The sequence below is a fragment of the Callionymus lyra genome, chromosome 2 (assembly GCF_982586985.1).
Source record: "Callionymus lyra chromosome 2, fCalLyr1.hap1.1, whole genome shotgun sequence".
Classification (NCBI taxonomy): domain Eukaryota; kingdom Metazoa; phylum Chordata; class Actinopteri; order Syngnathiformes; family Callionymidae; genus Callionymus; species Callionymus lyra.
This window is the reverse complement of record NC_141819.1, coordinates 31,141,077-31,156,198: the sequence shown is the minus strand read 5'-3', so window position 1 is coordinate 31,156,198 and position 15,122 is coordinate 31,141,077. Positions and strand designations below refer to the sequence as shown.

Below are 15,122 nucleotides of genomic sequence, written 5' to 3'. Positions count from 1 at the left end.
ATAATATAGAAAAAGCAAATTAGCTTATTTCATAATTACCTTATTTATTTTCAAAACATTGAGTTCTCCCATCATATTAAAACTCTTCTTATTCATCTTATTTCTTTTGCCTCGATGGATCCTTACAAAAGTCACATTATAGTGCGGCCCCTCAGTATATCCGACTGCTCACTCCTGGACAACCAGTTTACTCCTAGTTGAGTTCATGGTGAACACTTAACTTCCCTTTGAACCTAGACTTCAGCAGCATCTTTTCCACCCTCTGGTGGACACTTTCGTCACTGCAAACGATGTGTGCTCCTGCTGTCGCTGTAGGATCAGTCAAAGATTCAAGTCTCACAGGTGCCATGACTCGCCAGCAGCTTCCCTAGAAGGTGTTATATTGAAGCAGAAAAAGGAAACCACAAGTGATTTGTTTTTCTTCTTTTTTGTTTAATGTTTTTTTTTTCTTTTTTCTCAGCGTTTGGCACTACAGTTTCCAGGTGACACGGTAAGACTGTTTTTTGAAACAAAAGTCTGTTGAGAACAACCTTCATCTGTGGACAGCAAAGTATGAATGCAGCTAAAAAAAAATAAAGGTTTACCATTTTTTTTTGTCACCCTGCCTTTCTTTACACACAAAATGCTTTTTCGAACCCCCTAAAAAACGGGAGTATTAAAATAGTCGACATTTGTATCACAAATCAATGTTATGGGGCCGTAAAAGGGGGGGGAAAAAAGAATGAAAGCATAAAAACTGTACAAAATGATAAAATTCATTTTAAAAACCCCGGCGATTAAAAAGATGCAGTACGCGAGTCGCTCGGCCGCCAGTGAGTATTTAACTCAAGAAAGGAGGTGCAAGTTCACTTTTTCTGTTGGATAAAATTCAGGTTGACCGGGTGACGGACGTGTGGGACCAGCGGGAAACCTGGACCGGGGTGCACCATGGATCCTGCAGTCCGCAGAGACACACACACAGAAGACGAGAAGTCACGTAAAAACATCTCCACCACATGACCTGGTCGCAGACTCACCTGGCTGGAAGCCTCCGTTGCCTTGCTGGATGAAGTTGTGGGGCATCCGGTAGGGCCAGGACGAGGGGGACAGAGAGAACTGGGACGCTTTGTTCTGCTCCCAGAGGCGAGAGCCTTGAGTCACGCCAACAAACTGGGCCGGGTGAGCAGCATCTGTCGGGAGAGGTTCGGGTTTAGTATGGATGTGAACCAGCAACACCCACCAAATCTTATTTTATAGGACAGTTTTCGTTTATGAGGTGTTGTACTTTAATTGATCAAATTTTGCACTGGAATGTTTTGCCAATAAAAATATAAATAAAAACCCATCAATGTAGATGTTCCTTAAATCTGTCATTTCCATCTAAATTCCATGGATCGACCTATACTTTGATTCAAGCACTTTAGGTACTATACAAAATTTTGACCAAAAATATTAAATATAAAAAAAGTGTTAAAGTAGAGACAATAATACTGGGGTGGTTGGAATCTTCAAAGAAAAGGGAGGGTGAAGTGGGGAAAAAGAGAAAGTGCCACCAAACGTCACCCGGTGAATACCTGACTTGACCACAGAACCGTTCCCCATGAGTGACCCCGACTGTGCCATGTGATTGTGCCAGTGTCCGTCCCGGCCCGGAGGAGCGCCCACGCCCAGCGGCCTCCCCGCCGGCTGAGCAAAGATGATGCTGGGGTCGTTCAGGTTCATCGGGTTCCCCGCCGAGCTGGTTGGGGTCACGCTCCCGGTCGCCGGGCGGACTGCGAATTTGAACCCGGGCGGGGAGGGGGCGGTGGGCGAGGACGAGGTCAGGACCGGGCCGTGGATGGGCCAGGAGGTGGCCGGGAGCTGGAGTGGGTGATGAGGCTGGGCCTGGTGCTGGTGAGAGGGGAGGAGGCCCAGTGCGGTGAGGGCCCCGGCGTGGTACTGTGCCGGGTGCTGGTTGGGGAAGCCAAAGAGCGAGAGCGGCACCTGGTGGTGTACGGGCTGCTTCTGGGGGGCCGAGGTCTTGCTGTGGGAGGACTGTGGAGAGCTGGAGGAGGTCAGCTGTGGGGAGAAGGGCGGGGTCTGACGAGTGTCCGACTGGAGAGAAAGAACACGTCACAAAGTCAAGAGTCGGACACATTTTACAGCGGACAACATCATCTGAGAGGGAATACTGTATTTGTTCCCTCTATAGTGAGCCGGCCTGGATTAGAGATTCCCTCAATATAATCAGAAATGCGCCTTATGTTGAATATAAAGCATCATTAAATGATGAGCCAGGATGTGCAACTCACACATTCCGAGGAGAGCCTTGTCCGCCCTGGTCCATCCGAGGAGGTCTGGGGAATGGGGATGGACTGGGAATTGGTGATGGTTCGTACCATGTGAGGAGCTGAGGATAAGAGAGGAGTCAGCAACAGTTTCCACACGTCAGGGCATCTCTTGCTCGGATACCTGGTGGTCCGGTGGCCCGCTGCTTTAGATGCCGGTACTCAGGGCAGTCTCGCCGCACGTGTCCCATGTCGCCGCACTGGAAACACCGTCTGTCCTTCTGCTCCCGCTCGTCCTCTTTCGTGTCCTCCTCTTTGTCGTTCTCCTTCTTCTTTATCCTGAGAAGAACATAATGACCTGAATATCGTGCACCCCATGATCTTTCACCAAAAATCAACTTTTTCTGAAGAATCCAGCCCAACCTGCGTCTCTTGGGACAGTCCTTCATGTAGTGGCCGATCTTCCCACAGATCCGGCAACAGCGGTCGTTAGGAGCCAACTCCCCGTCAGTCAACACCCTCGAGTCGAAGAAGTAGGCCTGCACAGCAACAGAACACACGCAGGAAGGTCAAACTCAATCACAAACATCAGAGACTCAAGTCAAAAAGTCACTTCGGAGGCTTTTCCTGAGAGGCTGCTTTGGAACTTACCGCTTCATTTCCACAGATGGGGTAGAACGGGGTGCCGAACAACTTCCTGCCATTGATAAAAGCCTTCATGATGAAGTTGGTCACTGAAAAAGGAACAAAGGATCGGTCAAAAAGAGGCAGAACACGCCACCAGAAACCAGGTGGAGGTAGATTTCATATACCATTTTTGTGGAAGCACAATATAGGAGGGCCAAGATGTCAAAGACGGATTAGTTTGTGGAAAGAGTAAAAATCATAAAAATGCAGTAAGCTCTCTTTAAAAAAGGGGGAAACTATATATTAAATATCAAATAAAGCAGTCTCCTTTTTAATGACTGCTTATATTAGCAAAAAATGTATGTGGGCATCTTCACGACACAAGAGCCACTACCGTTTCATTTTTTTGATTTCCCATTCTCCTTTTAACTGTCTCAATTTTAGGAGCTTCACAGAAAATGTAAGAATTCTAATCTTTGATGGTGATCCAAAATTTGTTGTGCTTAAAGTCCATATTAAATTACTTTTCGGTCCAAATGTAACCCATGAGTTGCGAGTTAGACGTTTTAGGATGCCAAAGTTGCAAACAAAAGTAAAAGTTCATGTTAAGATGTCAGAACCGAGAGGAATTTATTGCAGCATCTAAATATCCCTTTTTTTAGATTTTGAACTTGGGAAAATAATACAAAATCTTTAAGAATCAACGTTGTGGTTTATCAACCAATTGAAGATTCTAATTATGATCAGTATGATAAAGTTGAACTACCTATCTATCTATCTATCTAAATACATAAAAAAAAATTGGACTTGTTGGCAAGATTTTATTTCTTTAAGAAGATTTTGAAACAAAAACATTTTCAAGGTGAAGTATTGTTTTAATCAGAATACTGATGAAAAATAAATGCCTGACTTGACCAACTTGACAAAAAACGGACAGAAGTTGAAACAATTCAATCACAAAGGGACGACAACTTACTTTTGCGTGAAACGCCGGCACCAAGATTATGATTCAAATCAAACGGATCTGCGGGGAGAGCGGGAGAGTGAGTGGAAAAGATCGAGTTGCGAAACGTCCAAATGTGCTGCGTTCCTTTACCTTCAATGGCGATGCATTTGCTGGTCCACTGCTTCTCAAAGGTGGTGAGTCGTTTCTTCTGCCGGATGCTGATGACGTGCTCCTTGAAGTCGAACTCCTCGGTGTAGAAGCGCAAGAGGCCGAGCCAAAGTTCACCCACAGACTCTGTGTTTGGCTGCTCTTGTGACAGACGCCGACGCTGCACAAAAAAACATCATCATTAGGACACATCTTTTTTGGGCATTTTTAGGCATTGGGGTTGCACAATTTTTTATTATTTTTTTAATCAGCCAGCAGCTGCATTCATCTCCCCAGTTACTTTTCAATTCCCCGATTATTTTATGCTCAACGTCGAAGGAAACATGTTAAAAGATTACGTTCTCACCAGATCGTCCAGGTCGTTAAAAAAGAAAGCGTTCCATCCATCAACCATCCTCTGGGGGGCAGTGTTGCCATCAAAGATCTGACACAGAAACACCAAAACATAAGTTACATCAGCGGTTAACAAACATTTACTTAGTATATTGCCCCAGCACGTCAACATACTTCCCAGCATTTGATGCATTAACATTCCAAACTTTGTTTTACAGATCATCATTCTTATAGACTTGTTGGGGACATTACCTCCTGCAGGACAGGGATGACTGGCGGCTGCCTCTGCTGCAGGAAGTAAAGCACCATGAGGATGTAGGCGTACGAAGAAAGACTTCCCCTGGAGGCGTCTCCGATGTCACAGCGCTACATTGACATGGAGGTCGTTAGTAATTGAAAGAGTTAAAATTAAGTTATACATTTTGTGATACTGGATGAAAAATAACCTTTGCGAAGAACTTCATCGTGAAGCCCAGGTACTGGACTCGTGTGTCCAGCGCTGCGTACGTCGCCAGCATTCTGGTGTTGTGTTGCGCCTGCGAGGAGAATTTTCTTTTAATGCACCTAGCCTGAAAAAGGAGAAGCAGGTTGAAGAAGTGTTCACTCACCAGAGTGTTGTAGAGGCTGATGTCCCCCTCCAGCCCGCTCTGTCTGTGTTCAAACTTCACAATAGGCACTTTAGCAGTTGTGATGGGCAGGATGTTCCTCAGGCCTGCATTGAAAGTTAAACACATATAGATCATTATTTTTGACATCTTGATTCTTCTCAGGGCTGCCAGCTTAGACATTTCTTTTATGGATTTAGCTATTCACAGATAGCTTTGGTTTTGATAGTACGGCTGTAGACCTTTTAGAAAATATTCGTCACTTTCTAACTCAAGTTAGTTATTGTACTGAGAAGCCATAACTCGTGACTTGGCCACAAACAACTAATCATTAGTTGTCCGCAAAAACCAATTGCCAGAAGAGATCAGACCAACAAGGGTCACCCTCATACTTACCAGTGTGCTTCTTCAGAACTTTGGCGAGACCTTCGATGATCTCCTTGCAGTTCAGGTTCTGTTTATAGGAGGAGAGCCAAAGGTTTGATTCTTGAACCCCTTATTATCATTATTAGGATTATGTTCAATATGCAATTATATTCAGAGATCGTGTTTAAATTCAAACTCAAGTTAAATAAATGGTTCAAAATCTTTGCCCTGCAGCTTCCTACCAACTTTAAAATTAAAAAGAAAATGTACATTTACAAAAACTTTTGCCACACCTCTGCTGTCTCGTGTCCCTCTAGAGTCATGCAGATGTCCAGGTCACTGTCGTGGAAGCCAAAACCATTCTTGGAGGAGCCAAAGAGACACAGTTTCGCTTTATCTGCAAATGAATCAGACAAACTCGTCAATTAAAGGATGTGATAGATATGCAGACAAAGTTGCACTTTCCTATACACCAACTTAAAAAACATCTCATGAAAACTTAAAAAAGCCTTGCTGTTTGTAGCTAAAAAGAAAAACACAATCATTAAAAACCTTACAGGGAAAACCAGACTGTAGTACAAATTTCTCCAAGTTGACTGGTCAATGTGACTTTCCCTCATGACCTTTGACTGAACATCGATGCAGATGTGAAAAGATTGTGTAAAAAGCTTTACCGTTGTACTCTTTTCTGATGAATCGTTCTAGACCGACCAGGATCTGCTCCCTCTTCTGCTGCTCCAGATGGGACGGTGAAAGCTCGTCTAGGCATCAGAAAACCAGAAACTGATGACAAAACAGGCTCAACATGACAAAGAAGGTTTATAAATGAGGAAACTGGGTACAAATTGCATTGAGAAGTTGACTAGAAGCGTATTAAAAAAAGAAGAAAAATACAAATACAGCCGGAAAAAAGGTCTAACTTACTGTAGCACAGCTCTGACAGCCGGTCTAGAATGTCTCTAAACCGGTCGTTCATGGGCGGCAGCGGCTTCAGCTCGATCTTCTTGAAGTCTTCAGGACACTCATCTTTCAGGTGACCGTCACGCTTGCAGATGCTGCACACGACAGTCGGAGGCTGAACAAAATAGTTGGGTAAGTGAAATGAGGAAGTTAGCCATGTGGCCAAAGGTGAAATCAAATCACGGCACTACCTTCCCGCCGGTGAAGATCATCTTGTCGAACACATAGTGCAGCTCGTCTGGTCGCTCAGACATGACGCTTGCCTCCTTCAGGTCCTCTCCCTCGCCGTCGCTGTCCAGCAGCCCATTGGGGGAGAAAGAAGGCGTCCCTGGCATCTCTCTGGAGTTGACCTCTTCAATGAGAGCCAGGTCCTTGAGTCCAGACTCCAGCGTCGTCTTACCGGGCACATCTACACTGCCTTCATCGTCGCTCTCTGATGCTCCATCTTCTATCCCAACACAAGGTCCCTTCTGGGCAATCTCTTTAACATTCCTTCCTTCACCGTCTTTTCTCACACATGGAGGCTCTTTCCTCCTGCTTGCCTCCTTCGCCACAGTCTTTCCAGTTTTCTTGCTTTGCCCTCTTCTCTGTGGACAGGCAAAGTACTTGTACGCTGTGCGGAATCTTTCCTGGATGTACTCAAACACCATTTGGCTGTTTAAGCTTCGTGCAACATTCCTCTTCAAGGCAAAGGGATCTTCAGAGGATAAAGGAACACACCATCTCTTGTTATTGATACAGCATGACCAACAGTCTCTGTGTTGTAATTATTTGATTCATCTTCAATAAATCAATCTGTGCAGCCTTGTTCTTACCTTCAATAGCAAGCCTGCGACGAGGCCAGTTCTTCATTTCTCGGGAGAGCATCTCCTTCACTCGGATGCTGATGATGTTTTCTTCCAAAGCAAACTCCAGTGTGTAAAAGCGCAGCAGCTCCAACCACAACTGTCCCAGAGACACACCTTTGCCCTGTTTCAACGTCAGCCGAGACTTGGGGGACAAACATTAAAGGTCAGTCAAATATCGGCCATTAAATATCAGAGCAAAAGGCTCTTCAGATGAAAGATTAATTTTATATTTTACCATGCGAGACATTGCCATTTATAGATATAATATACAGGGTCAAAACAAACATTAAAATAAACACAAACAAAAAGTGTGCCTAGTTTGTAGGTGTGTGTGAGTGGATGCTCATTTCATGTGTAAATGGAAGTAACTCTTTCCCTTTTGGACTCAATACAAAAACATCCCCCAGATAATCCAATATATTAAAAAGGTCACATATCGGAACATACAGCTCTGGGACTCACCAGGCCCGACAAACACTCTGTGTCTTCTGGTCTCCTCTGCTCCTGTTTAGGTCTGCCCTCACCCCGCGACTCGCTTCTGTGTTCACCCCCGCGTTCTTCAGTGGAGGGAGGTCTATGCTCCCATCGGACGAACAAGTCCAGCGAGATTCCAGTGAGATGATATTCGTCCACGTGCTTCACATGAAAGCCTTGGATCTGGAATGTGTAAACTGAAAGTTAGTGGTGACTCCTTAATCAGACTCACATTTGTTAGTCGGTTTTGGACAAAATGATTTTAAATAACATAATAACATGACATTTCAAATAATTAGATAAAAACTGTTCGCACAACAGTAGCCTTTTTTCCCCCAGAATAATATGATGGAAAACTAGAAGAACATTTTTGTTGTTACTATTTGTACTTACTTAATCTTATTTAGAGGAGCAAATGTTACAAGTACGGCTACAAAGTACAGTAACAAAATATTTGTTCTTCTTGACACACTACCTTCGTTTTTCGTAACTCACCCAGTGGCCAAGGTAGACAGGGAGGATGGGCTCCTTCCTCTGCTGAAGGAAGAAGATGACCATGAAAGCAAAGGAGTATGATGGGATGCCACCTTCTGCTTGGCAGTCAATGTGGCACAGCTGCATGTGAAGAGAGACATGGGTGTTTTAAACTGTATTCTTAGAAAAATGTCTTCTCTACAGAAGTACAAGTCGTACCCTTGCCCAGTAGCGGAAAGCCAAAACCAGAGGGACCAGCCGAGGCTCCAACTTAGCCAGGGTTGCAAGGTGATTGGTGGTGAGACATGCAACTTCATTCCCTGCACTCACTTTGCACAGCAGTCCACTTAACACAAGAATACATTGAAAATAAGGCAACATCTTGTTAAACAAATTAGACTTTGACCAGGAAAAATATATCCATCACCAAAAGTGTTTTCCGATTCATGAAGTAAGAGAACTACATTATATCAGATTAATTGAGGAGATAAACGCAATCGATTTTAGACAAAAATATTTTGAATGGCTTGTTTTTATAAAGGTCAATTTACAACCCAAACGTGGCTTGTGTTGTCTCTGGTTCAAGGTGAACGACCTCCCTGGCTTCCAGAAATACATATACAGTGGCGGAGGTCATTCACCTTGAACCAGAGACATCGCAAGGGATAATAGCAAGACAAAAAGGCTTTATTTAACAGAAATATAATTAACATGTTGAGCAATCACCTAAATCCAATAACACATTTTAAGATACAAAATCCTGATCATTTACCAGTCTTGAATTAGAAAATGATTAGATTTTTCTTTTTTCTTGTTTTTTCTAAACAAAGTCACAGTCAAAATTCAAATGGCTGCCATGTTCTTAGAGGTTAAAGACAAAAAACATATGTTTACAGCACAAATGAGGATTTCCGGGAACTATTGTTGGCAAGTGTGCCAATACACTTTTTGGAAGGGTTTCAGGTTACATAACAAATAATCGTGTCGTTTTTTGTTCTCCCTTTGTACCAGTCTGTACTTATTTGGTAATCTCAAAACAATGTGATTTTTCCGGAATACAGACATCAATCATGAGCTGCTTATAGTCAACCAAATTTGTGGAGTTTGTGGAGTTCAGAAAACACGATCTAGAAAGACAGAAACTCGTCAAACCTCTTGACATCTTGACAGAAAATGGCAGGAACTTTGGCGTGGAAGTCCGACTCGACCTCGGAAAACTCAGCTAGGAAGAAGAAAAAAAAATGTCAGGTGAGGGAATTCCAGGATGCAGAAGCCAAAAAAATTGTTTGGTGGGACTTGCACTCTAACCAATCATGCACAAATCACTATGAGCATCAGAATGTAAGAAGAAAAAAAAGTTTTGTGGAAACTCGCTTTACCATTATTATAATCTTTGTGAAGAACTTTGTTACCCCTTTGTTCGTGGAAACCCCCAGAAAACAGACGTGAAAGAACTAGTCTTAGAAGTCTAAAGGAAATAAAATTGCACTGACGTACTAAAGTTTTAGCTTAGACAGATAATGCGCACAAACTACAAAAATGTTTAGGGTTTTTAAGCAAAAACTGAACTAGCAGATTGACCATAACCCATGAACTGCCGAAGAATAAAATAATGAATACTTAAATAAAATGCATGTGTAACAACACATACCTAGTTTAGCAAAAATACTCACCACAGTTCCTGATGATTTCAAGTACTTGAATGAGGACCTCTGGTTGGTTCATCTGAAAGCAAAATATACAAATCCCTTCAATTTAAACATATTAACATTTAGACTTGTACAAAGGACAGCTTGTGTGCACCATTGCAACCTCTTCAAATACAAATCTGGTGTTTCTTTTGGGCGTTTTTCAAGTTAAAAGCTACCATGTTACTTTGAACTTGGATCAAAAGTATTCCGAGGTGGGACGACTGGTGCAGACTTCCAGAGAACAAACATCTACTAAATGTATATAAAAGAGTCCCAGTAAATGTATATAGAGAGGAAATCTGGTCAAAGCTGTAAAAAAAATAAGCTGGTGGACACATTCATTTTCTCTAGTTCTTAAAAAAACCCAGTCCCTCTCTGCACTTGAGCTAATCTTGCAAAATGTTGTCAGTCACTAAAAACAAATGAAAAAATCGGTTGAAATGAAAATTGCAAATTTTAAAATAAAAATAATAACTTTTATACACAGAGAGCACAATAACCAAAAGTCATGTATACAAGTTTGGCCCAAGTACCAGACAAAACCTCAATTTCAACGTGCCTAAACACATGTCCAACAGGTGTCACTGTTGTACTTTACATCAGGTGTCTATTAAATTTTAATCTCTCACAAAAAACTTGCAGTCCCCTAATGGAGCAGATTTGGCACTGCTGTGCTCTGACAAAGGTAGATCAAAGTGTTTGTGGTAAATATTCTAATTAGCACTCTACTTTTGCAATTTGAATTTAAAAGTTCAATCTCACTGTTCAGAATGTTCACTGAAACCCCAAAGGCTGCACAGCATCAATTCTCACTTTCCTCATGGCTTTCCTGGCAGAGGTAGCGTTTGCATGACATTTTATCATCCAGTCTTTTAAAAGAGCAACTGAAAATTATACTTTTTATTTAAGTGAAAATGGTGATATTCAAATCATACAAAGGAGAAGAGGGACAAAGGCGAACAAACAAATTGTCCTCGGTGTGTGGAAATTAAAACAAATGTCATCCTTGTTGTATTCCGACATGTCTCTCCCTTACAGTAAGTTTATCGTTTTTATTCCCTTGTTTCTTTTAGATTGTTTTTCCCCTTCCTCTAAATGTATAGGAATTGGGTAAAAGGAAAAAATATGTTGTATATTCTTCAACAATGTTAATTAACAATCATAATAAATAAACAATCAAGCACAAAGATTAATCTCCGAAAAAAGAACATCAAACTTACCGAGGAGGGGTATGTGACATCAATGTTGACATCGCTGGTCTTGAAGGCAAAGCGCGTGAGACATGAACCATAGAGGCGAAGAGAACAAGCTAGAAAGAAAACGACTTGATCAGGTGTGATCAAGGAAATCAGGACTTCCTCTGGGATCTTTAAATTTGAACTCATGAGGGAAGGAAATAGAGATAGTAGGTGCAGATAAGAAAAACAACCGGCCTGGTTCACAGGGTTAAATAAGAACATGAGGTGGGTGATCAAGATATGTTATGATTGGGGAAATCGATGTTGCAAAATTGATGGGGAATGACCAAAGAAGGAAACTGCAGGTCACATTTTCACAATCACTCCAATTTCATAATGTTAGATATACCACTATGACGTAAGGGGCTACCTGGAAGATGTTTCTTGATGATCTCCTCCATCCTACTGACCACCGTTGTCCGGACCACGACGTCTTCCTCGGATATGCCATACAGCATTGCGGTTTCCAGGACGGCGGCATCTACGGCTTTCAGTTGAGCAGAAGAAGGTGGCGGCAAGGCTCGCAGTTCGTTGACTTCCTGCTTTTCCTAAAGAAAGAATATGTGGTCTTTGTTCATCTTAGCTCGGCTTCAGAAGCGAGTTCCACACTGAGACAAACCATGATGTTCTTCTTGTGCCGCTTCTCTTTGATGTGTTTGTGGGCTCCCTGGATGTTCTCGATGTGAACCGAACAGAGCTTGCATAAGTACTGGAAGTTGGGGTACTGAGGGGATTGCTGAGTGAACAGAGGTAAACATGGAGGTCAGGAGTTAAACAAGTAACTCATCGTTGACAATAGGTTTGTTGCATGCATAAAAACAATCTTTTGAAAAAACTTAATCACATGTATGTCTCTTTTAAAAATGTCAAGTTTTAATTTTATTCTGAAAATGAGGGGATGCTTACTTTTACTAGTCGGTGGATATAATCTCTGTAGAGTCGCTCCTCCGCCTGTCGGAGGCCCAACTGTTGCTCTGTTAATGGACCCTCACCCACAGTGGGACGCACTGCTGATCCCCTGTCCATGGACTGATGCATTGCTGCTGTAGGTTTCACCCCTTTAGAAAGAAAACAATGCTGTGATCCAGTGAAATGTTCATCCTCCCAATAGTGAACGTTTCAGTTGCAGGCCCACCTTGACACTTTACCGGGGTGACAATGGAGCCCTTGTTCTGCTGTGCGGGGCCTTTCTCAGGTGTACTGGGCACCACAGGAGAGTTGGTCTCTGTGTTTGTCGAGGGACTACTGTCTGTGGAGAGAGACGAACTGGACTCTCTTGCCTGCTGCTTCTGCGGACTCGACAATTTCCCTTTGCCCCCCTCTCCCGAACTGGCTCTTCCCGTCACTCGAGTAACCCTAGAGGGACGTCCTCTCTTCTTATCTGGGGTTTCAGTGGAAGTTTTTGGCCCCCGACCCCCATTATGCTCATCATTTGCGGGAATTTCTCTGCAATGATTTAAGGGCTTTGTTCCCTCTGCTTTGACTCCTTTTGGTTGAGACTGTGTGTGAGATTTTGCTGGACTTTTGGACGCATCCATCCCAAGATTACTAGAGGTTTGAAACTGTGAAGGAAAAAAAGATAAAGTGAACATATTTTTTTGGACAATGATCATAAAGCACTAGTCGTCAATACTTAACCAAAATATTATTGCATCTTTTTAGTTTAATACTTGAATAGAATGAAGAAAGAACCTCAACGATATTCATTTTCAAAGTGTTGGTAGTTCCTTTAGAAGTGGAATCGACCAGGATTTCACTCCATCAGCTCCAGGAACCCAGAGAGGGCAATTAATAATCAAATTATTCTTCTGTGTTCACTTAAGAATGCTATTAATTCATATTACTTGAGAGTAAACTGATGTTAACACCGATTTGAATGCATTTTAAATGTGTTTCCAGTTCATGTATCACAAACAAGTATAGTTTTCCTAAGTCATTTTATTATGTTTTAAGTGAAGATGGTTATGGTATTTTGATTATAATATTTTCCACAATACAAAGTACAGTTTGTGTAACATTTAAGACATTTCAAATAAACTTGGTGACTGAGGACATCGTCCTGGTGCAGTAAAGCATGAACATTAAAGATAGTATCAAAAAAATAGACTGAAGTCTCACAAAGATGAAAGATAGACAAGTAGACAGGCTTGCCATGGAAGGTAATGCTAGCAGAGCATGGATGCTAACACTCTTCCTAGGAAAGTTCCATTCAATAGATCAAGAGCTAGATACTTGAAAACTGCCCTGATGAATGGTTCAATATTGAAACAAGACTGAATATCCCAAAGGAGATAAAATACAACACAACTTTTAATATTCTTGAATGTGTTATTCATCAATGAATTACAACACTTTGTTTTGATTACTTTTTATGAAAAATTGCTGTATTTGCCGTGGATGATTTGGAAAAAAAAAAAAACAATTTCCCGAAGGAGACCTCCCGAGTGATCAATAAAGTTATACCTAACCTAACATACATACAACACCTCTTACATTGGTTAGCTATGAAACGTATTCAAAATACACGTAATCAAATAAAATGTCTGCTCTTTTAAATTATATTCATCTATCACGGTTGATTTTACATTATATTACATTAAGATAACTTACATGGAGAAGGTGTCAGCTGGATTCCCTTCAAGAATAGAGCTTCTTTCGTTTGCTTAACATTGACCCAGCATGCAGTTTCGTTTACTTGTAATGACAAACTGAGTTTCAGTTTTCATTTGATCTAATCTCGAAAATACAGGATTTCGAAATATAACCGGAATTTTACTGGACTTCCAAAACAACACAGACTTGATACCAACCCAGAAAGCTCATGACTTGAAGTCAAATGCATTACATTTTATATTAATATTCGTGCCTTTATTTAAAAAAAAAAGATTTTGTTTCAAGATTATATGTTTGCCGTTCGCGTCTATGGAAGCTAGGTAGCATTAGCTGATGCGGCTGGCTAACGGATAAATAACACTCTTGGAACATAACAAAGTCTGGTGTGGAAAGAACAAAGTCGATTACAAAACTGGCTGATTCGTTTATTGACTTACAATATCGGCTTGAAGTTGATTCCGAGTTGGTGTTTACTTCAGTCCATGATTCAGTTCTACATTATGTTTTAAAATAGGACGGCCCTGTTCAAAACAGCAGCCTCAGACGCCATGACCCGTCTGACTCTTCTTCGCTTTGTTTTTTAACTACAGTCGACCGTGAGCGAGCCCAGCGAAACAGCGCCACTGTCCGACTTAAAGGGAGAACTGCGGGTTAGTAACAACCCCCTACTAGAGCATCTTCAGGATGCTTTGGTTTAGCAGCCAAGGATTTTTGCCACCTTAAACAGAATGAGATACATATTTGATTTATCAGCTTCTTTAAAAATGATCAAAGTCACTTAGCAGGCGCAAAAGAAAAACAATAAAATCACAAACAAACAACCTACATAATTAAATAAAAGCACATAGTTAAAAGCAGTTTGTTTGCAGGTAAAGGAGGTACAGACTTAAATCTTACTGGTGCCATACAAAAACAAGGACAAGAATACTAATCCTGAATATAATGAAAGGACTTCATTATATTCTGTTGCTGGTATAAGGGGGGCACTAAGCAAAAATAAACTTTATATGTCGCAGAAACACATTAATAACAATACATTTCATACATGTATTTAGACATTATCAATCAAAAGGTAACATGCTCAAATAAATGTTGTAGTTTAATAAAATGGTTGTCATGTTGAAGGTCAGGAGGAGAATTAAATAAATCCTTAATGTGACCTGAAGAGAGAGAAATGGAGGTGAACAGAATGGGGAAGAAAAAAGAAAAAAATGGAAAGAAAAAACAGATTCCTGATTCGGAATAACAGTATATTCCTTGAATCCTAAATCAAAGCAAAATGCATTATTATTATTAAAAGACCCGCGCACCACGCACGGTGCAAAACCTTCAACACTTTTTTTTACACTCTATTAATGTATTATTTCCATATTTGCTTTTTCATGTAGAATTGAAAATACATGTGACTTACGTTTACTCTGTCCCAACAAGTGAGTAGTACAGGATCATGTTATTTACATTAGCTAGTTATTCCTATGTTTGAACTCTTTTGTAAGATAATTTGCTGTAATTTCATTTGTATAATTACTATTT

At 41.3% G+C, this 15,122-nt stretch overlaps 1 protein-coding gene across 2 annotated transcripts; it reads right to left on the bottom strand.

Moving 5' to 3' along the window:
- Positions 1-411: 411 nt before the first annotated feature.
- Positions 412-14,151, bottom strand: tut4 (terminal uridylyl transferase 4). Of its 2 annotated transcripts, none has more exons than XM_087784654.1 (30): positions 14,027-14,151; positions 12,112-12,538; positions 11,883-12,034; positions 11,596-11,712; positions 11,347-11,524; positions 10,959-11,047; positions 9,721-9,772; positions 9,200-9,269; positions 8,267-8,393; positions 8,069-8,188; positions 7,562-7,756; positions 7,067-7,241; positions 6,443-6,948; positions 6,216-6,366; positions 5,966-6,052; positions 5,585-5,688; positions 5,322-5,379; positions 4,929-5,032; positions 4,767-4,856; positions 4,573-4,686; positions 4,334-4,411; positions 3,970-4,147; positions 3,850-3,897; positions 2,898-2,980; positions 2,670-2,785; positions 2,431-2,585; positions 2,271-2,368; positions 1,554-2,073; positions 1,017-1,169; positions 412-934 (listed from the first exon to the last, which is right to left on the bottom strand). In XM_087784654.1, exons 2-30 carry the CDS (start codon positions 12,512-12,514, stop codon positions 846-848), a joined length of 4,410 nt encoding a protein of 1,469 aa, XP_087640780.1. In that variant the 5' UTR covers positions 12,515-12,538; positions 14,027-14,151; the 3' UTR covers positions 412-845. The 2 variants fall into 2 exon arrangements, with proteins under 2 accessions (XP_087640780.1, XP_087640781.1); XM_087784655.1 differs by lacking the exon at positions 14,027-14,151 and adding an exon at positions 13,587-13,670.
- Positions 14,152-15,122: the final 971 nt, after the last annotated feature.